The 20,179-nt window shown below is 52.0% G+C and overlaps 1 protein-coding gene across 6 annotated transcripts in view; it reads right to left on the bottom strand.

Moving 5' to 3' along the window:
• Positions 1 to 20,179, bottom strand: part of ITGA7 (integrin subunit alpha 7) — a 31,205-nt gene that overhangs the window by 10,830 nt on the left and 196 nt on the right. The window contains exons 1-15 of one of the 6 annotated variants that reach the window (XM_008959703.5): positions 12,108 to 15,226; positions 7,672 to 7,799; positions 7,493 to 7,572; positions 5,495 to 5,750; positions 4,858 to 4,989; positions 4,466 to 4,585; positions 3,306 to 3,513; positions 2,979 to 3,172; positions 2,534 to 2,622; positions 2,291 to 2,418; positions 2,047 to 2,142; positions 1,811 to 1,872; positions 1,494 to 1,663; positions 878 to 1,027; positions 125 to 240 (exon numbers count right to left, since the gene is read on the bottom strand). In XM_008959703.5, coding sequence (XP_008957951.1) covers positions 125 to 240; positions 878 to 1,027; positions 1,494 to 1,663; positions 1,811 to 1,872; positions 2,047 to 2,142; positions 2,291 to 2,418; positions 2,534 to 2,622; positions 2,979 to 3,172; positions 3,306 to 3,513; positions 4,466 to 4,585; positions 4,858 to 4,989; positions 5,495 to 5,750; positions 7,493 to 7,572; positions 7,672 to 7,799; positions 12,108 to 12,313 — 2,135 coding nt within the window. In that variant the 5' untranslated portion in view covers positions 12,314 to 15,226. Of the gene's footprint in view, positions 1 to 124; positions 241 to 877; positions 1,028 to 1,493; positions 1,664 to 1,810; positions 1,873 to 2,046; positions 2,143 to 2,290; positions 2,419 to 2,533; positions 2,623 to 2,978; positions 3,173 to 3,305; positions 3,514 to 4,465; positions 4,990 to 5,161; positions 5,379 to 5,494; positions 5,751 to 5,974; positions 6,013 to 7,492; positions 7,573 to 7,671; positions 7,800 to 12,107; positions 15,227 to 16,693; positions 16,766 to 16,887; positions 16,915 to 20,179 lie in introns of those variants that run through there. The other 5 variants (XM_055095561.2, XM_063593038.1, XM_003807539.6 and 2 more) reach the window with 5 other exon arrangements.

The raw sequence follows: 20,179 nt of genomic DNA, 5'->3' as shown, positions 1-20,179 counted from the left end.
TTTTCCACCTTCTGCCTTTTCTGCAGGCTCAGCCCTTCCCTCTGACTGGTCCTCCTGAGAGGGCTTTCTCTCAATCCTTGAACTCTTGCCCTCCCACCCCGACCCTGCTCTCTGCCCCCCTCACATGGGCAGAGGTTGGAATTCCGTGTCGCTGACCCGGGTACAGAAGCGGGCGCGGACCAGCTGCAGATTGCTCTGGCAGATCTTGTCTTCACCACAGCCTTGCTTCAGGAAGTGGATCTGGGGAGAGACATGAGATAAGGGGCATTCCTAGGGGGCAAGGCAGGGGGCAAACCTGTCACCATGGCATATGGTGGGTTAGAGTATCACAGGATTAAACAACCTGTCCTCAACTCTCAGATCTGCTGCTTACTAGCCATGTGATCCTGAACTGGGTCCTCTCCTCTGCAGTAAAATGATGGGAGCACTACCATGCCATGGTAGAGACTAGCAGCAAGTCAAGAGCTGGGCCACACTGCCCCAGCTCACATGCATGTAACTGAGTTCCGGATTTAGAACGGGAAAAGATGTCAAGGGCACGGTGACTTCTGGGCCAGCCATAAAAACCATGCAAGCAAGGGGCCTCATGTTCTCCCTTCCAGCTGAATGGGATGAATGTGACTTCAAGAGCTTGAAGGCCGCATTTGAAGATTACAGAATCCCATCAACCTGAGCCTCCTGAATGACTACATGGAGTAGAGGAGCTCTGTCCCCTTGACTAGGAACATGGTCATTTAGGCACCTAGAGATATGAGGAATTACTGGAGTAGCATACGTGAAAGGGCTCTGTGAGCTGTGAATTGGTGTCACTGGGGAGGGACCATGATCTTTGCCCTCCCAGCTCCTCCTCCTGGGCTAAACCAGAACCCATGCTCACCTCTGCCCGCTGGGTGCTGGGCTGGTGGGCATTGAGGATGGGGGCCACTGGAGGCAGCCCCTGGCCAGGAGCCTGTCGCCGGAGCCGAGGGGTCTGGAGACTGTAGGACAAGGTCACTACAATGGCCCGAAGCTTGTCTTTGACATTTTCCTAGGAAGAGGAAGGTCTATTCCTCACTGGAACAATCCCCAGGCCTCAGCCCTGCTCAGTGCCCCAGCCAGACCTAGGACCAATTCTAAAACTTGGAAAGAATATTAGGGAGATGAATGAGAGAGGTGGAGAACTGAGCAAGGAGGCGGGAGAAAGACTGGGGTAGGGGACAGGGGAAACCTTTAGGGCTTTGAGGACCAGATGTGATGATAAAAGCTGCCACCTCCTCCATTCAGCTGGAAGAGGGGACATGAAGCCCCTTGCACCTCCTCCTCCTCCAGGGAGTGCAGAAATGACAGGAGAGGGCAGCAGATGAGGAGGAAGTGAGCTCAGAAGACAGGCTTCCCACGTGTCTAGGTCTTAGAAGGAGGCACGAGTGTGCTCGGGAAAAAGCAGCTAAGAGGAATCAGGGAAAAGAGATGGAGCCATGAAAATGACCCTCAGAAGCCAAGAGGTCAGTGTCCACCTGGAGCTGGAACATGGCATCTCCACAGACTCGGTCATGCTGGTGCTTCAGCCACACGGTGCCCGAGGCCTGGTGCTTGGGTTCTTCCAGGTTACGGCTCAGGAACGTCACACGGGGAACCTGGCCCCGGAGCCTCCGGTCTGTGTCCGCATCTAACACGTAGTCCAGGGCTGTGGCATGTTGGGAAAGGAGGAGCCGCTGAGCTGCAGAGCTGCTCCAGCTCACCCCATTCCGAGGGTGCTCTTCTACCACCTCGAAGTGACCCCCCTCCCTGGGAAACCCAAAAGGGCGAGCCACAGAGGGGGGACCGCACTCACCCACAGTAGGGCTATAGCTGCTGGGGACTGCAATGTAGCTGAAACAGACCCTTAGGTCCACACTGCGGGGGCAAAGGTGGCTCCTGAGCCAAACGAGGCTGATGGGCCAAGGCCCCTACCCCCACCCCATCTGTCACATCCTGTCACAGCCCCAGCCCCAAACTGGGGGGATAAAGGGGTCAAAGAGAGGGCAGGGGAAGCTGCCAGGGTCCAGGTGCCACCCGATCCCACCTCACCAGACCGAGTGGCCACCAGCACAGTTGGGCTGCTCCAGGTCGATGCTTCGTGGAGCAATAGACACCTCATGGGAGACATGGAGGATGGGTCTGGCCCTGGGATTGTGGAGTCAAGAGCACAAGAAACATGAGAACATGAGGCTGGGAAACACTCTTCAGCATTAGATTTGGCACTGAGGTCGGGGTCAGAGTCACAGGGAGGGGCTGACGGCCTCAGGGAGGGAAAAGGTTGAGGGGGGCTCACCTGAAGAGCACTGCGGTGTCAGCCAGGGAGCCCACCAGCAGGTCAGGGTATTGGTTCCCATCCATATCCAAGCTGCCTGACAGGGAGTAGCCGAAGCTCTTGATGCCCACAGCCTCGCCCTCCAGCACCTAGAGAACCGGCTGTCAGCCTCCCTCAATCCCACCTCCCGCAGGCCTCTGCCTCCCCTGATGCCTCTGCTGATTCCACCCACACCCATTCCCTCATCCCAGCAACTCCCCTCACCTGTGAAGGTTTGGCGACAACCCCCAGGCTGCTCCCATGGTAGATGAAGACTTTCCCATCACCATCAAAGGGGGCACCCACTGCAATATCTGCAGGGCACAGGGAAAAGGCAGTCACGCTGGCTGGGGGCCTTGCAGACAAGATCCAGGCCTTAACTCCCCCCAGTCACTCAGGTATGTTTTCTATTTTATTGAGAGGCTACAAAATCCCAGGCACTCTACATACATCATCTTTAATCCTCTTGGCCACTCCCTGCAGATATTACTAACGCAAAAAGGTTAGGAACTTGCCAAGGTCAGAAAGCTGGTAAATGGTACAGCTCAGACATAAGCTCAGGGACCCTCTCTCCCTGAGTCCTCAGAAGACCACACCCTGACCTCTGAGGGGCTTCCCCATCCCTCCTGTGGCCCCTCCCTCCCCGAGCCTTTCCAGTTCCCAGTCACACCTGGAAAGCCATCTTGGTTGAGGTCCCCCAGGACAGCCAGGCTGATCCCGAACATGGAGTCAAGGGAGCCGCAGAGCCGGAGAGGGGAGATCCCAGCCCAGTGACCCCCCTGGTTCAAGTACACATACACAGCACCCCCCAGCTCTTCTTGGCGCTCAAAGAAGTAGGGGGCACCCACTATCAGGTCTGGCCAGCTATGGAGAGAGGGAAACATTCAGTGTGGGTCCTCCCTGGCCAGAGGAGCCAGCAGGAGGCTAAGTGGCCTCAGCCAGACTGGGGCTACTAGACCCAGCCTCCCTCAGGTGGCACGGCCCTCTACCCACTCACCCATCACTGTTGAGGTCAGCCACAGCCAGTGAGTAGCCAAAGCCGGAGGTCAGGCGCTCCCCAGACAGCATAACCTCGGGCACCAGGCGACTGGCGCTGTCCTTGCGCAGGATGACCACAGCACCCTTGTGGTTGGCGCGGGGGGCTCCAGCCACAAAGCTCAGCTCTTCTGCACGCACCAGACCTTTCCCCGAGTCAATAGAGAAGCCTGGGGGAAGGGTGACTTACCCCTAAGTCTTCACCCCAAGACTCAGAAGCTGGGGTGTGTCACAGCTCCCCCAGCCCCTGCCCCCTCCCTACAGGTTAAGAGCCAAGTCACAGCTCCCCTGCACCCTGCCCCCTCCCCTAGGTTAAGAGCCAAAAGATAGGTCCCCCCAAGTCATCAGCACCACAGCTGGATAGCTCTTCCTCCCCACAGGGCCTGGCAGCCTCCCACACCCACCAGGCCCAGAGATAAGCTTGGCACAAAAAATGCAGTGAGGTCAGCCTCAGGGACTGGGCAAGAGAGAGAAAGGTGATGGCTGAGAAGGCCAGGAGCCCAGGTAGGAGGCTGAGCACAGTGGCCTCACCCTGCCCACACCCAGGGAGCTAGAAGAGCTAGAGGTCCCTCTCAGGCCCGAATCCCACCCAGTGCACCTCTTTCCCCCAACTCCCTCATCCTGGCAGGGAGGGGAAGTCTTCACATGGATGAGGGGGAGACAAGGGGGAGTGAGAGAGCGCCTGCTTCACCCAAACATCTCCCAGGCCTGGTTTCCTCCTCCTCTGCAGAGGAATGCAGATGAGACAACGAGAGGGACTTACCAACAACACTAGCCCTTTCTTCAACACTAGCCCACCATCCATCCCCTCAGGGAAAGTCCCCCTAGAAGACAGGACTGTCCTTCCCAAAATATCCTCAGCCGTGGCCCTCTCATTCCACCTGAATCTTCCTCCATGGAGACCCCTGGCTCACAGCCCCAGAGGCCACCACCCTGGGGGCCTCCTCTTCTTAGGCCTGATCACTGGACCCAGCTCTTCTCTGCAATTTGGGCCCAATGTATGTCTCCCTGGGTGTGTGTTGGGGGAGGAGGAGATTATAAGGCACCAAAGGTCGAGTTCCCTGGGGAAGGAGGGGAGGCTGGGCCATGCCCCTAGAGTCCAGGAGGTGGGAGCTTACAAACCTAAGTAGCTATTGAGGGCCAAGTCTCCGGCTGGTCCTGGGAGCCGGTCAGCAGGGTCCAAAGTTTTATACACCAGCTGGTCGGGGTCTGAGCTATCAATGTTGGTCACAAAAAGCAACCCTGTGGGGGGTGGGGTGAGACACCAGGGAGGGGACATCCAGAGGAGGGGCCACAGAGTAGGGAGACAGAGCCACAGAAAGGTCACAAAATGGTGGAAGAAGAAGAGGTAGAGAGAGAAAAAGAGACCAGAGAGATCACAGCCAGAGACAGAAAGACAGAGAGAGACAAGGTGAGAGACAGAAACAGAGACAGAAGGATGGGAGCATGGAGAGGGAGGACAAGAGAGAGGAGCAGAGGGTTAGAGCAGTTCTGGGCCGGGGAGAGGTCCCTACCAAAGTAGCTGTTGGCAGGGACCGGGATGAGGCGGGGGTCCTGCTCCTTCTCTCCCCCCGCCTCGTAGGGACCGTCGTCCAGGTGTGCCAGGTCCGCTGAGCCCTGTGCACAGAGCTCCACCCTGGCGGTGCCTGCAAGGACAGACCTGTTAGTGCCCAGGGCAGGGCGCAAGGAACACCCCTCAGGCCGGACACTGAGTTAGACAGGCACACAGGGAAGCCCCGCCTCTTCTTTCTAGCCCTCTCCCCACCCTGTCCCCAACCCAGGCTTCCTGGGGTCCCCCAGATGTGGCATCACACTCACCGAGTGTCAGCTCAGCCAGCAGCAGCGTGCGGAGACGGGAATGGCAGTGATGAGGTGTGGGCTAGTGTGTTGGAGCATGCAGGCCCCAGCTGCAGGCCCAGCGTGCACTTGGGGCCCATGCCAGCATGTTGAGGAACACTTGGCCGTGCGAGGGAAAGGAGGCACCCCCCATTCACGTGTGCACTAGCTCAATGGGGTGGAAGGCATGGCAGTGCCCTGGGGCCATACAGCAGTGCACATGTGGTCATGCTTGGCCATGTGCCATCCCCAACCCTGTCTCTGAGGTAAGAGGAGGTTTTGGTCCCCTTCTCCCCTTCCCGAGGAGTGACTCACCCTTCCAATTATAGGTTCCTGGGGCCCCAAAGAGGAGGTAGTGGCTATCAGGGGAGAAGGCGGCAGCTGTGCCCTGCTGGCAGAACCCAAATTGTTCATGGCCTTGGGGGCGTCCCTCACAGAACTTCCATTCCCCACCATCCAACTCATCCCGGATGGCCAGGTCCTGGCTGAGCACAAAGCAGCGACCAATCATATCCCGTGTCTCCAGGATCTGGTCCACTCGCTGCCTTGCCTCATATCGGTGTGCACAGGTCTGGGGGAGGAAGGGATGGGGATCATTTCACTCTGTGGGCCAGGGACCTGCTTGAGGCATGCTGCCCATATGCAGAGATTTGGCAGATACTGATACATGTGTGCTCACATGCACACGCACATGCACACATACACACACACCCCTATGCCGGCACCACTCAAGCACCATTACCCTGCCAGTGTTACACAGGTCCATGCATAACCCAGCAACCTGTCTGCACCCACTTCCTTGCCCTCAAATGGAGATCTCCTTGTTCCACATTCTGCCTGGAGCCAAAAGACACAATTAAGCCACCACATAGGATGTGTGTCTCCCTGATCATGTCACAGTCCTCCAAAATGCCAAGCTTGGCCCTGTCCCTGGACCTTTGTAAGTGTCACCATCTCATCTGCAAAGAACTTCCTGTCCGCTTCACTCTCCAAGTATTACTTTTTTTTTTTTTTTTGAAGCAAGGTCTCACTCTGTCACCCAGGCTGGAGTGCAGTGGCACAATTATGGCTCACTGCAGCCTCGACCTCCAGGGCTCAAGTGATCCTCCCACCTCAGCCTCCTGTGTAGCTGGGACTACAGGCATGCACCACCATGACTGGCTAATTTGTTTTTATTTTTTATAAAGATGAGGTCCCACTATGTTGCACAGGCTAGGTATTACCTATTATTAAAGCCTGGCTCAAATCACCCCCTCTGCAGAAGTCTTCTCTCTACTCCTCCTTTGGACTTTTATAGACTGGAGACTAGACCACTCACTTAACATGAACCAGATTCTGCCCCACAGTGATCTGTATTGGTAATTGTGTATCTATGTGTGTTACTGAAAGATAGAGAGAGAGAGAGAAACAGAGAGCCCTGGTTTTTTCGTTTGTTTGTTTGGTTGGTTTTGAGATGGAATTTTGCTCTTGTCTCCCAGGCTAGAGTACAATGGTGCGATCTCAGCTCACTGCAACCTCCTCCACCCAGGTTCAAGTGATTCTCCTGCCTCAGCCTCCCGAGTACCTGGGATTACAGGCGCCTGCCACCACACCCAGCTAATTTTTTTTTTTTTTTTTTTTTTTTTTGAGACGGAGTCTCGCTCTGTCACCCAGGCTGGAGCGCAGTGGCGCGATCTCAGCTCACTGCAAGCTCCGCCTCCCCGGTTCACGCCATTCTCCTGCCTCAGCCTCTCCGAGTAGCTGGGACTACAGGCGCCCGCCACCACGCCCGGCTAATTTTTTGTGTTTTTAGTAGAGACGGGGTTTCACCATGGTCTCGATCTCCTTACCTCGTGATCCGCCCACCTCGGCCTCCCAAAGTGCTGGGATTACAAGTGTGAGCCACCGCACCCAGCCACGCCCGGCTAATTTTTTTGTATTTTTAGGAGAGACAGGGTTTCGCCATGTTGGTCAGGCTGGTCTCGAACTCCTGACCTCAGGTGATCCACCTGCCTCGGCCTCCGAAAGTGCTGGGATTACAGGCATGAGCCACCAAGCCCAGCCTTCCCCTGTAGTAACTAGCACAACGCCTGATGCTTAAAAGGTTCTCAGTAAGAGTTTGACAAATGGATGGATGAATGAATGGACAGACGTTTTTACATTTATAAGGACAAGGACCATGTCTCACACCTTTTTATATCTCCCTGATGTACTTGGAATCATACCATATTCCTAACTTGTGTTCTCTAAGCACACCTATGCATATGCACACACCATAAACACACACACACACACACCCCATCCGTGCATTCAGTCATGAGAAGCAATACTCACAACGATCTTGCCCCCAGGCCCCTGGCTCCGAACACTGACTCCCAACCACTGGTTCTCCTTGCTTTCCTTTTGCATATCAGCTAGAGGCAGGACACTGGGAATTAGGGGAGGGAAGAGGAGCCCAAGTCCTCTCCTCCCCGCTCACACGCTTCCCCCACTCTGTTCATGCAGGGCCACACCTCCCTGGTCGATGTCCACTCTGTAGCAGTCAGTCTCCTCCAGGCTCAACGGGCAAGCGAAGAGGCCTCCAGTGCGATTCGCCTGCTGCCCAGGAAGAGCCATGGCCTGGGGAGCACCCACCAGCAGCCTGCAAGATGGGGCAGGGGCAGGGGCAGGGACAGGGACAGGAGTTAGAGGTCAGAATGACCCAATCTCCTTAGAGCTGCCCAGGCCCAACCCCTCAGTACTAAAGAGAGTGTTCAAGGACTAAAGAGAAGGGGAAAATGTCAGTTTTCTCAAACCCTGGCAAGGACAAATTAATATGCTTGGTCATGCAGTCATCACGTTGCATGTACATACTATCTGGATAAGGGATCAACATACACAGTAGATACACACACACACACACACACACACACACACACACACGCCAACCCAAGCAGCCAGGCCAACAGTGCTGGTTTGAAAGAACTGCCTGTTCCCAGCACCTGTTTCTGAGTAGGCCTTCCCTATCCCCTCCTTGGCCCCATCCCCAAGCTCTGCCCTGCTCCCCAACCCAGTCCAGTTGAAACCCAGCCAGAAATGCCAAGAATGCTGGGAGCAAAAGTAACAGGGCTCCAGACTGGCATCAGAGTGTGGCTCAGGGACCAGCTTCAGAGGCCAGGCAAGAGGCTAGATACGGACCCACTGCCCCCTCATCAGGGACCCAGCAAAGACCCCACCTCCCAGAAGCTGTGCCAGCCCAGGATTCGATCAGTCACTCTGGCTGGCATGGAGGTAGGGATAAGTTTCTCCTTCTGCCTCCAATGCTACCCCATTCTCTTCCCGACATCCTGAATCCCCTTCCCCATCCTTCCTTCTCCCCATGTCCATGATTTCTCCTTCCCTTCCACCCCCACCCAGTCTTCTCTCCTGCCTCCCCCTCAGCCTCTTTCCCAGCTACAACTTTCTTGGCAGGACAATTTTCCATGATCACAGCCAAGCCGTCTTCCCCAGGGGAGCACAGTGCTGGGAATGGAGGCTGCCTGGGTCCCCTGGGGCTGAACCCCCAAGCCAGAGTGAAGGCGGGGGTGAGGTAAGATGACTGACACCCAGCTGGCTCCATGGGTCCTCTCTTTGCAGAAGGAGAGACTCAGAAGTGGCAGCGGGACAAACCTCAACGCCTCTCTCCCACACTCTTCTCCTCCATCTCCCTTCCTGGGGGGCAAGGCCCAAAACCATGTTAGGCAGTATTACAGACAGGCATCTGTGGGGCACTGTGCCAGGTCTGATGGGGTGGAGGGGGAGGGCAGAGAACCATTCTTCCTTCCCACAACTCCTCCTCATCTCTTAGCAGCTGCCATCCCTTGTCAGAGCCAGTGTCAAGACAGAGAAGGGGTATAGGGAGTAGTAGAGAAGAGAAGACACATTTGGCATTCAACTACTTATTGAGAGTCTATTGTATGCCAAGCCCTGTGTCAGGCGCTGGTGAGACAAGGAAATCATATTTATTCAGCACCTACTATGACGTCAGATCCGAGGCTAGACACCAGGGATATAAGAAACTAACATTCATCACTGTCCACATATGTGCCAAGCACCAGGATAGGCAAGTCACATGCATTATGTCATTTAATCATCAGAACAATCCTATGAGATAAGCATTCTTTTCTTGTCTTTCAGATGAGGAAACTCACTCAAAGACATTAAGCAGTGATGCTGGAATTCAAATCCACATGGGCCTAACTCCAACACTTTGTCACTCCACCCAGTGACTGACCTGTCTCTAGAACACTGAGACCACCCCAGAAAGGGAAGGAGAGAGTGGGGAGATGAGGGTACCCTGGGCAGAAAAGGAAACGGGGTGATACAGCCCTGCACAAATAAATGGCAACCTTCAGGCAAGTCAGCAGTACCCCCAGCCTCCAAACATAGAAGTGGCCATCTCTCTGAGGGTCGGGGCTGTCTTTTCATCTTTGTGCTTGCCCCATAGGGAGTGTCAGAATGTGTTTACTGAACACACACATTTTGTGGACTCATAGAGATACCCAGTGTCACAGCTGGTCAGTGCATAGCTAAGCACCCAGATAAGTTATCCTTGTTCTATGTTCACATCTCCTCCGGAGGCCAAAAGTAGGGAGGAGGGGAGGGGCCCATGTGGAAGAAAGAAGCTGAGTGCATAGATATGCCCAGTCCGCTCTTGGTGGAGAAGAGACCAATCGATCCTTAGTGGAACAAGAGCACCCAGCAGCATCCTCTCTAGTCCCTCCACCTCTGGTCCAGCCACACACACTCCTTCCTGGCTTCATGCCATACGCCCTAACCACCCCAGGCTTCTGGACAGCCACAGTGTAGCCACTGCAGAGAGAAAAGCAAAAAAAAAAAAAAAAAGTGTTGGCAGCTGGGGGTCAGAGGGACCCCCTGGGAGCTCAGCTAAGTGAAGACAAAGGAGTAGCCCATGACCACTGCACTTCTCGATTCTCCACACACTCCAGGGCCCCAGCCCAAGTCCAGCCCCTCTTTGGCCCCTCTCAATCTGGGTGGCCCTCTGGGGAGGAAGCTTGGCCTGGAAGGCTGGCTCAGCCAGGGAGGCCCTCTAGCCAAGCCTTTGGATCCAGAATCTCTGTAAGGCACTCTGTGAATCACAATACAAGAATAGCAATACTACTAACACTTCACAGCACTCACTGCGGGCTATGCACTATTCTAAGCATTTTATATATATTAAGAACTCTTAATCTGCACAACAACCCTATGTAGTAATACTATGTTTATATCCATTTTACAGTTGAGGGAAGTAAATGAGGCTGGAACCACACAGCAAAGGTTAGACCTTGAAGTCTCATCCCAGAGCTAGACTAAAAGACATCAAAACAGGCAAGAAGTTTTTTTCATCAGTGAGTGCTAAGGCAGGCCACCTACAACTCAAAAGCTAGGGACTGAGCGGGTGCCTGGCCTCTCACATACCCCCCGCCCCCCAGCAGCAGAGCACCCCCTGCTGGAGCAAAAGCAGGGTGAGGCAGTCAGGCCCTCTGGGAAAGGCCCCAGCTTGGCTCTGGGAGACGGAATCAGGGGCCACCTTCAGAGAGGAGGGGGAAATGACAAGAGACCAAGCTATTAAAAATAACCTAGAATTTGCCTGGAAATAGCTTAGAGAGTTCAGCATGTCCTAAAAAGGCCTCCAGTCCTCGAACTCTGACAGATGGAGAAGGAGGGAGGAAGGGAGGGAGGGAGCAAAGGTGAATGAGGAAGCAGATGGTAAAGAGAAGAGGAGATGAAGTCCGTTGCTTTCTATCTCTCCCAAAGTTTTGGGGACCACCAACCCTGCTACCAGATGATAGGGATAATGGAAGAAGAAAGATTAGAGCTAGGCCCCCACTCCCCAAGCAAGTGAGGAGAAATGAGCTCTTGTCCCTGCCCCCTGCCCCCAGACCGATAGCAGAGGCAGAAGACAGTCCCAGTGGACAGCATTGATCCCAGTAATGGATACTTAATGTGGCTTAGGCACTGGTTGAAGAGAGAAAAGCCCCCTAGCAGGAGCAGGTGAGAAGCTTTCTTCACCTCTGGCCTCCCTTTTTACAATCAGACATGTAGCAAGAGCCAAGGATACAGGCAACATGACCAGTCACAGGCCCCTCACAAAAGTATATCCATCTCCCATGGGTCCTGAACTGATTAGAAAGAATTAGAATTGTCCTCCACCCCTTACTCCTCCTGGCCTTTCCCAGCTGCTGAGATTCCTGGAGTTGGAAATTTGCTAAGGAGGAGGAAGGGGAGCAGCCTGGCCAGCATCCTTCCTGGATCTCTCTCACTGCTACAGCTGCTGCGGCTACTACTACTGCTACTAGTACTTTGAGGGTTCAGTTTGCTGCCACTCTCTATCACCAAGCCACCTACTGCAGGTTGGCAGACCTGCAGATCCTCTCCCAATCTTCCCGTGGTCTTAAGCCACAGAAGTGGAAGCTCTCTCCTGGCCTTCCAGTGCCCTGCTGCCCTCATTCCATCCATGGCAATGCTCTAGCAGGAAGTTATTTCTGGAGTCTGCCCTGCATGCATCCCTCTCATGGCACCCTCAACTTCTATGTCCTTTCCATCTCCTCCCATTCTAAGCAGAGACAGACAGTCTCCCTCCCTTGGGGAATTCAGCCCTTGGAAGAAGCAGGGGAGCCAGAGGCCCTGGGGCTGGATCAAGGATGCAAGTTGGGGGAAAGGCCCAGAAGAAGGAGATGGTTCGCTGCCAAGACAAGAACCTTGCTTTCCAACTCATCCCTAAAGCAAAATACTGGGTCTCAGGGCCGGGAAGTGCAGCTTCAGACGCAAGCCAGATGAGGCAAGGCTCCAGGTTGGGTTGTGGGATGTCTGTGGGCAGTCTAGGTCTTGGTGGGGCTAGAAAACAGAAATGAGGTGGCCCACAGAGTGGGGAGGGGGACGATCTGTGGCTCGGGCATGGCGACTCTGGGCGGGTGCGGTGACTCACCAGCTCTGGGGTCGGGGCTGCAACTGCCGGTGCAGGGCCACAGAGAAGCCGAAGAGGCTGCCTGGCTCGCCCTCCTTGCGCAAGGCACCCATCACGTCCAGATTGAAGGCGACAGCCCGTGAGAAGAGCAGTTCGACGAGCAGGGAGCCAAAAAGGTAGCAAATCCCGGAGGCCCCCCAAGGGTCGCGGCTCCGAGCCCCGGCCATGGGACGATCCCTGCGCGCGCTCCCAGCGAATGCAAGGGAACTCTCGCACGCCCCAAGCCCCAGGTCCCTCCAGGCGCGTCTCTGGTCTCCGAAGTCTCGTTGGTCTTTCAGACGTCTCCCAGTCGTTCGCCCCGCCAGCCCTCCCTCCCGCCCGCCGCTCCGCTCCGCCACCCCGCCGCCCCAGCACCGGCTAGGACAACTACAGCAGCCGCAGCTCCGGCGTCCACTCCGGCTCCCGCCTCCTCTCCCGGGGACGCCACCCAGGCCCCGCCTCCGGCCCCGCCCCTCGCTCCCGCGGCAGGTGGAGACCCAAGCCCGTCTCCAAGGGGATGCCCAGGCTGGTGGCTGGGGTGGAAACTAGCCTTGCTGACCCCCCACCACCACGCCCCCCAAGCCCAGCACCGTCTCCGGCTCCGCCCCTGCGCGGCGCTCTCCTCCCCTTCTCCCCGCACCCCATCCCCACCCCGGGAGTGGTGGAGGCGGCGCCTTGGAATGCGGAGGGAGAGAAGTACAGATAGAAAGAGAGGGGCTGAAACAGAGGAAGGAGGGTAAGAGATGAGAAGTTGGGAAGACGCTAAAAGACAACCTGGGAAGAGAGATGTGCAGATAGAGAGGAAATGAAAGGGGAGCCGTCCTGGGCCTGGGTGCAGCGTGGCATCTTAGTGCTCCCTGTTCCCCCATGGTCACATAGAGCACTCTTTCTGCTGTTGGGATCAGACCGCTGCCCTCCCCCATCCTATCCCATCCCCCGCCCCCAGCCCGGCAATGACCACAGCAGTGCTGGCCACATCGTCAGGATTCAAGGGAACAGAGAAAAAGAGGCAAGAAGAGAGAGAGAAACTCGGGAGATACGGGGAGCAAATGGAGAAATGGAAAAAGGAAAGGAATAGAGAGGAAGAAAGAAGGGCAAGAGATTAATTGACAAGGGATGGAATGAAGGGAGAAAAGAAAACGACTGGGGATGATTACAGGAAGAGGAAATTAAGCAGTGGGGAGGGGAGTGGGTGTCAAAGAAGGCAAAGATGAAAGAGACTGGACCCAAGAGGCAGAGGGATGTAAAGGGTGTCCCCAGGTACCAGACCCTTCCCAGGACTGCACATTTCCTATCCATGAAAGGGGATGGGAGGGGGCAGAGTCCTGGGCTGGCTCAGCAGGACCTGGGTGGGGCTGAGATGGGATCTCCACAGGGACCCATTGGCCTGTCCCTCTTCCTCTCCCTTTCCCTCAGGCTGGGACAGAGGCAAGGGGGTGGGGGGACACTTTCCAACTCTCTGCTATTTATAACTCCGATACAGAAATGGGGCCAGAAGGAGAGACAGGAAATAATTTGGCATAATGGGAACCTCGAATGCTCCCACTTCCCCTTCCTACTCCCCTTGCTTACTGGTGTTGGTCTTGTGAATATACATCTGTCCATCTTCCCTTCTCTCTCTCACTATCTGATTTTGTCTCATCCCAAATTCTATTTTGTCATCATTCTTGTCTCTGCCACACTTGGAATCTTTCTCAGAGTATTTCTCAATGTTTCTAGTGTTGTCTCTGCCCTTCAAACGCTATCATATTCTTACGATTCTTTCTTCTCCTTCCCTTTCTTAAAAGTTCCAATAAGTGTCCTACCTCCTTCCTCTTCCTGTGTTCTCTTTGTCTTTCCTACTTCATTGTTCAGGATTATACTTCTTTGAAAACAAAAAAAAAGTGGGTTCTTACTCTGCTGCCCTGGGACAGTCTTTGCCTTGGATAAGTTAACAGACATTTGGAAGTCTGGCCCTCTGTTTTCCAATACTACACCTGTGGCTATCCCCTCCAGAGCACTAACACATCTCTAAACAGGTACTATAAGGAAATACATATGCTGTCAGCAGGGCTGGCACCAGGATTCTACTTTCACCATGCCCTCCCCATCCTTTTTAATATCTCAGAGCCCCTGACAGTACAGAAGAGCTGACATGGGAATGCAGAATTGCAAAATTAGGACAGAACTGGGACTACTGACTCCCTGCCCAGGTTCCCCCACCCCCGACCCAGCTCAAAATGCCTTTAGAGCCCAAGCTGCCTCCTATTGGCACCTGCAGCTTCTGCCTGTCTCCATTCCCACTCCACTGGCTTCTGTGATCCAGGGCTGAAATCAGATGCCAAGAATCTGCTTCTGACCTCCTCTCTCCAAATATTTGAGAAGTCACCTCACCACCACAGGAGGAAAGATCAGGAAAGAAGAGAGAGAGAGTTCACCCAAAATTAGCCTGGCTATAAATAGAGGGGCAAAGGAGGGAGGGGAACACACAAGAGCGCGCTAGACCAGCCTAGTAAATTTAGACATGTAGATTTCTCTCAAGGAGAAATGAGACCAGAATGTTGGAGTGGAAGATAATATCGTAGGTGAAGAGGGAAATTAAGAAACTAGAGGGGGCCGGGCGCGGTGGCTCACGCCTATAATCCCAGCACTTTGGGAGGCCGAAGCAGGCAGATCACCTGAGATCAGAAGTTCAAGACCAGCCGGACCAACACGGTGAAACCCTGTCTCTACTAAAAATACAAAAATTAGCCGGGTGTGGTGGCGGGTACCTGTAATCCCAGCTACTCCAGAGACTGAGGCACAAGAATCACTTAAACCGGTTGCAGTGAGCTGAGATGGCACCACTGCACTCCAGCCTGGGTGACAGAGACTCCACGTCAGAAAAAAAGAAAAAAAAAAGAAACTAGAAGGATCCAGAGAATGGGGTAAGCTCAATATTAAAATAAATAAACTGTTAGAGAACTTCTTGTATTTCAGTCAAGAGCTTAGGAATTAGTTAAATTAAAAATTAATGCTGAGCTGGGCACAGTGGCTCATGCCTGCAATCCCAGCACTTTGAGAGGCCAAGGCAGGAGGATCACTTCAGCCCAGGAGTTGGAGACCAGCCTGGGCAACATAGGGAGACCCCCATCTCTACAAAAAATACAAAAGTTAGCCAAATCTGTGGTCCCAGCTACTCAGGAGGCTAGGCGGGAGCGTCACTTGAGCCCAGGAGGTGAAGGCTGCAGTGAGCCATGATCTTGCCACTGCACTCCAGCCTGGGTGATAGAGTGAGACCCTGTCTCCAAACAAAAAATGCTGAAACTGTATTATTCCACTCGCATACCATTCTCAAAATGACAAAACTATAGAAATGAAGACCAGATTACTGGCTGCCAGGGGACAAGGATGGAGGGGGGTGGGCACAAACATAAAGGAATAGCACAAGGGGGTTCCTTTGTGGTGATGGGTTTTGTATCTTGATTGTGGTGGTGATTATCCAAATCTATACATGATATAAAACTGCACAGAACTACAAACAAAAAAATAAATGCATGTAAAAAATGGTGAAAACTGAGTGAGGTCTGCAGGCCAGTTAACAATACTGTACCAATATCAACTTTTTGGTTTTGATTTTATGCTACAGTTACATAAGATGTCACCATTAGGGGAAACTGAGTGAAAGGTACACAAGACTTCATGTGCTATTTTTACAACTTCCTCTGATCTATAATTATTTCAAAATAATTTCCAAGCCAGACATGGTAATCCCAGCACTTTGGGAGGGAGGGAGGTGGATCACTTGAGGTCAGGAGTTTGAGACCAGCCTGGCCAATATGACAAAAACCCATCTCTACTAAAAATACAAAAATCAGCTGGGCGTGGTGGTACACACCTGTAATCCCAGCTACTCAGGAGGCTGAGGCACAAGAATCGCTTGAACCCAGAAGGCGGAGCCTGCAGTGAGCAGAGATAGCACCACTGTACTCCAGCCTGGGGGACACAGTGAGACTCTGCCTCAAAAAAAAAAAAAAAAAATTAAAAATTTTGTGCTTCTAAGGATACCACTAACAAAGTAAAATGATAATCCATGGAATAGATTATCCACTCCACTCCATGGAATAGATTAATACACTGTACTTCAGCCTGGGCAACAGAGTGAGACTCTGTCTCAAAAAAAAAGAAAAAGAAAAAGAAATGTGGCTAGTATGACTGAGAAACTGAAATTTTTAAATAAATTAAATTTAAAAATGAAAGATTAATAATCTTTATAAAAATTTCCAAAATTTTAGACGTTGAGAAATGTCCAGATCCAGCCAAGATTTTAGCCCTTTAGCTTTTGTATGAGTGGAAGCTGAGGCTTTCTCCAGCTCCTTCCCTTTTCAACATCTTCTTCCCCCCTTTGAGATCAGTATTTTTCAGCTCCCTCAAATCACACTTTTTGCAACTGTTGTCTCTAGCTTACAAGCAAACACTTCCAGAACACACACTTCAGGGCTAACTTCTCCCTCCACCTCATCTGGCAACAGAGCCTTGGAGCTTATGTCCCAGGGTCAGGCTTTTCCGTCCCAACACGCACACCGTGAGAACTTTTTTACTTCACTCACCTCTCCAGCACTGGAATCCTTCTGCCTGCCTCTGAATTCTGGTTGTAGTCAAAGCTTGAACCATGGGAGTGGCTGGGAGGAAAAGAATATAAATGTGATTGAGGGAATTCAGTGGGGAAACAGCTTGACCGCTCCGGTCTTTGACGATCCAAAAGAAACCCTTAACACTTGAGAAGGACTGGGAGGTCACTTACCAAAGGGAGCCATTTGGACTGTCTTGAGGGCCCCCTTTCTTTGAGCACTGGCTTCAGGCCAACATTTGGAACTTAGCCACACCACCACCAACCCCCTCTCTTGAAGCCCAGCCAGATTTCCCAGTATGTGAAGCCTTGTCTACTCACTCTGTGTCCTCCCTCAGCCCTCATCCAACCCCTAACAACTCAGCAGCTTCCAGCCCTGTTTGGCCCAGCCAGTCAGTTTGGAGCTTGCTAATTAAAGCTAACTCCGAAAGAGACCTCAAAAGAAGAGGGAAAAGAGTGAAGAAAGGAGTGTGGAGTTGCATTCATTCAGTCCAAGGGAAAATAATCTGAGTAGGAAATTGTAAGGAGAGGTGAGCAGAAAGAGACTTCAAATTTCAAGAGTCATTCTCCAGATAGATATGTATGCGACTTGTGTCCATCTCTACCAAGGACAAGTGAAGCTGAGCTTCAACTGCAGCAGAAACTAAGGTTAGACAGTGAACAATAAAGGCCCAGAAAAAGAACAGATGGAGGATAACCCTAGAGAGATCAGATGGGGACACTAGATACAGATACCCCATGTCCTCTGCTCAGCTCTAGGGCAAAGGAACAGCCAGTGTGTGGGAGAGGAGGGAGAGGCTAATGTCTGCAGAATCCTGGCAGTCTCTACACCGATTGTGAAAATGTCAGGCAGTTGTGCCAAGAAGGGTGAGGGTAATACAGGATGGGCCTGACACTCTCCCTGAGTCGGCCTAATCTTAACATTTAGACTCACTTTTGAGACCCCCCCAACACTAACCCCCATTAGCCCTCACCCTCTGTTTCACTTATCCCATGTCACCATTATCTTGACACTTCCAACCCATGTCCTTCTCTTCCAGGCCCCACAGCTCTGGAGGTGAGGCACCAGGCATTTCCAATCTGCCTCTATTTTGCTTGCTCACTGCAGTTGGAAGCTGGAGCCAGAGAGTGGGGAGGACAGAGCCAGGCTGCTCTGTGATGCTCTCACTCTTCCCACTTCTATTGATTAGCCCTTCTCTGGAGCAGAGCCTCTTCCCAAACACTCCTCCCCTGCCAGGATTCTCTACAGCTCATGCCCAGCAAGCTAGAGGGGCATAATGATTAGAGACAGAGAGATTCCCAGAAAAGTGCTCTGGGTCTACCCTCCTGGGGTCTCAACTGTGGTTTTATGCAGTATACAGCAGTAAGACTCAGGCTCTGGAGTCAGATAGCCTGGATTTGTATCCTAGCTCTACCACTAATGAACTCTATTACTTAACTGCCTTGTACCTCAGATTCTTCATCTGCAAATTTGGGATACTCGTAATAATATTTCACAGAACTGTTCTAGGGATTAAATGAATACATACATGTAAAGTGCTTGACTATGATGAGTACTAAGAAATGTTTAGAAAGAAGATACAGTACACATATAATTTAGACACATACACACAGTATCTAACGTTTTTATTAGAATTTTTATTTTGGCACTTAAAATGTTTTGCTTTATGCTGCCACTTAAGCATTTCATGTGCTTCTCCTCACTAATCCTTTGACAGTTGCACATCTCCCAGGATTTGGGATGCTATTCTGCAAATAGTTGAATGAATCATTGATCAGTAATTCTCAAATCTTACTCAGAAAATTCAAGAATGTTTTCTTCTAACGCAATCAGCACCCATTTCTCCTCCCCCTGCAAGTAAATATAATGACATCAACTTCAACTATGCCAATGAATCACAAAATGAGAGAATGCCAAAGCTGGAAATAGTTTTAGATATGGTGTAGCCCAGTGAGTTTCAACCCTGGATACACATTAGAATCACCAGAACAGCTTTTAAAATATACTGATAAGGCCAGGCACGGTGGCTTACACCTGTAATCCCAGCACTTTGGGAGGCCGAGGCGGGCAGATTACCTGAGGTCAGGAGTTCAAGACCAGTCTAACCAACACGGTAAAATGCCATCTCTACTAAAAATACAAAAATTAGTCAGGTGTGGTGGCACATGCCTGTAATCCCAGCTACTCAGGAGGCTGAGGCAGGAGAATCGCTTGAACCTGGGAGGTGGAGGTTGCAGTCAGCTGAGATCACGCCACTGCACTCCAGCCTAGGCGACAGAGCGAGACTCTGTCTCAAAAATAATAATAATTTTATATATACATATATATATACACATATATACGTATAATACATATATACACATATATACGTATACATACATATATACACATATATACGTATATATACATACATATATATAGTGATGTTTGGTCTTCACTCCTTAGATTCTATTTAATTAGTCTGGAATCAAGGCTTTTTTTTTTTTTTTTTTTTGAGACAGAGTCCCACTCTGTCGCCCAGGCTGGAGTTCAGTGGCGTGATCTCTGCTCACTGCAACCTCTGCCTCCCAGGTTCAAGCGATTCTCCTGCCTCAGGCTCCTGAGTAGCTGGGATTACAGGCTTGCGCCACTACGCCTGGCTAAATTTTGTATTTTTAGTAGATACAAGGTTTCACCATGTTGGTCAGCCTGGTCTCGAACTCCTGACCTCGTGATCCGCCCGCCTCGGCCTCCCAAAGTGCTGGGATTACGGGCGTGAGCCACTGCACCCGGCTAATCACGGCATTTTTATAAGCCTTGTGATTTCTGTGATTCTAATGTTTAGATTCTAATGCTTAGCCAGGGTTGAGAACCACCGATTTAATCCAATCCCTTCTCCTAGTTTTACTAAAGAGAAAACTAGAACCTAGAATGGTGAGCAACTTGCCCAAAGTCACCCAACATGTTAGTGCAAGGTGCACCGAGAGAGATTGTACCAGTAGCAAGAATATGCTCATGATGTTTATAATTGTTCTCGCTGGAGTTAATCCCGGAAGCATTTCTTTTTAGTTCACAGAGGCCTTATATAAATTACTTTTTACTTTGGCACAGCACTTACGCTTCTGCTAACACTGAAATGGGTTCGCATTCCTGACCACAAAAGGACAGAGATGAAATTCTACATTCACACAGCCCGCCAAGTTAGCCAAGCTCCCTAGGAGGCTGTCTGAAGTGCCTAAAATGCTTCTCTACAATGATCACCCAGAGCTGAGAGACTTCAGTGGGGTAGTGAGAAGAAAGAGGGTTGGGAGAGACAGGAAAGCATTCTCTCCTTGAGGGAAGGAACTGGGAATCAACTGAGAACCAGCTAGCACTGCCAGGAGGTGAGGAGAGGGAAGGAGAATAATTTAAATGATGCCAGGGAGCTTCTGCTCCCTCAATTAAACGGTGATAGACGGCCTGACACCACCAGCCCTCGAAGCCTGA

This window comes from Pan paniscus, chromosome 10, assembly GCF_029289425.2.
Source record: "Pan paniscus chromosome 10, NHGRI_mPanPan1-v2.0_pri, whole genome shotgun sequence".
NCBI classification, from domain to species: Eukaryota; Metazoa; Chordata; class Mammalia; order Primates; family Hominidae; genus Pan; species Pan paniscus.
Note: the sequence above shows the minus strand (reverse complement) of the source record. Positions and strands in the feature narration are given on the sequence as shown.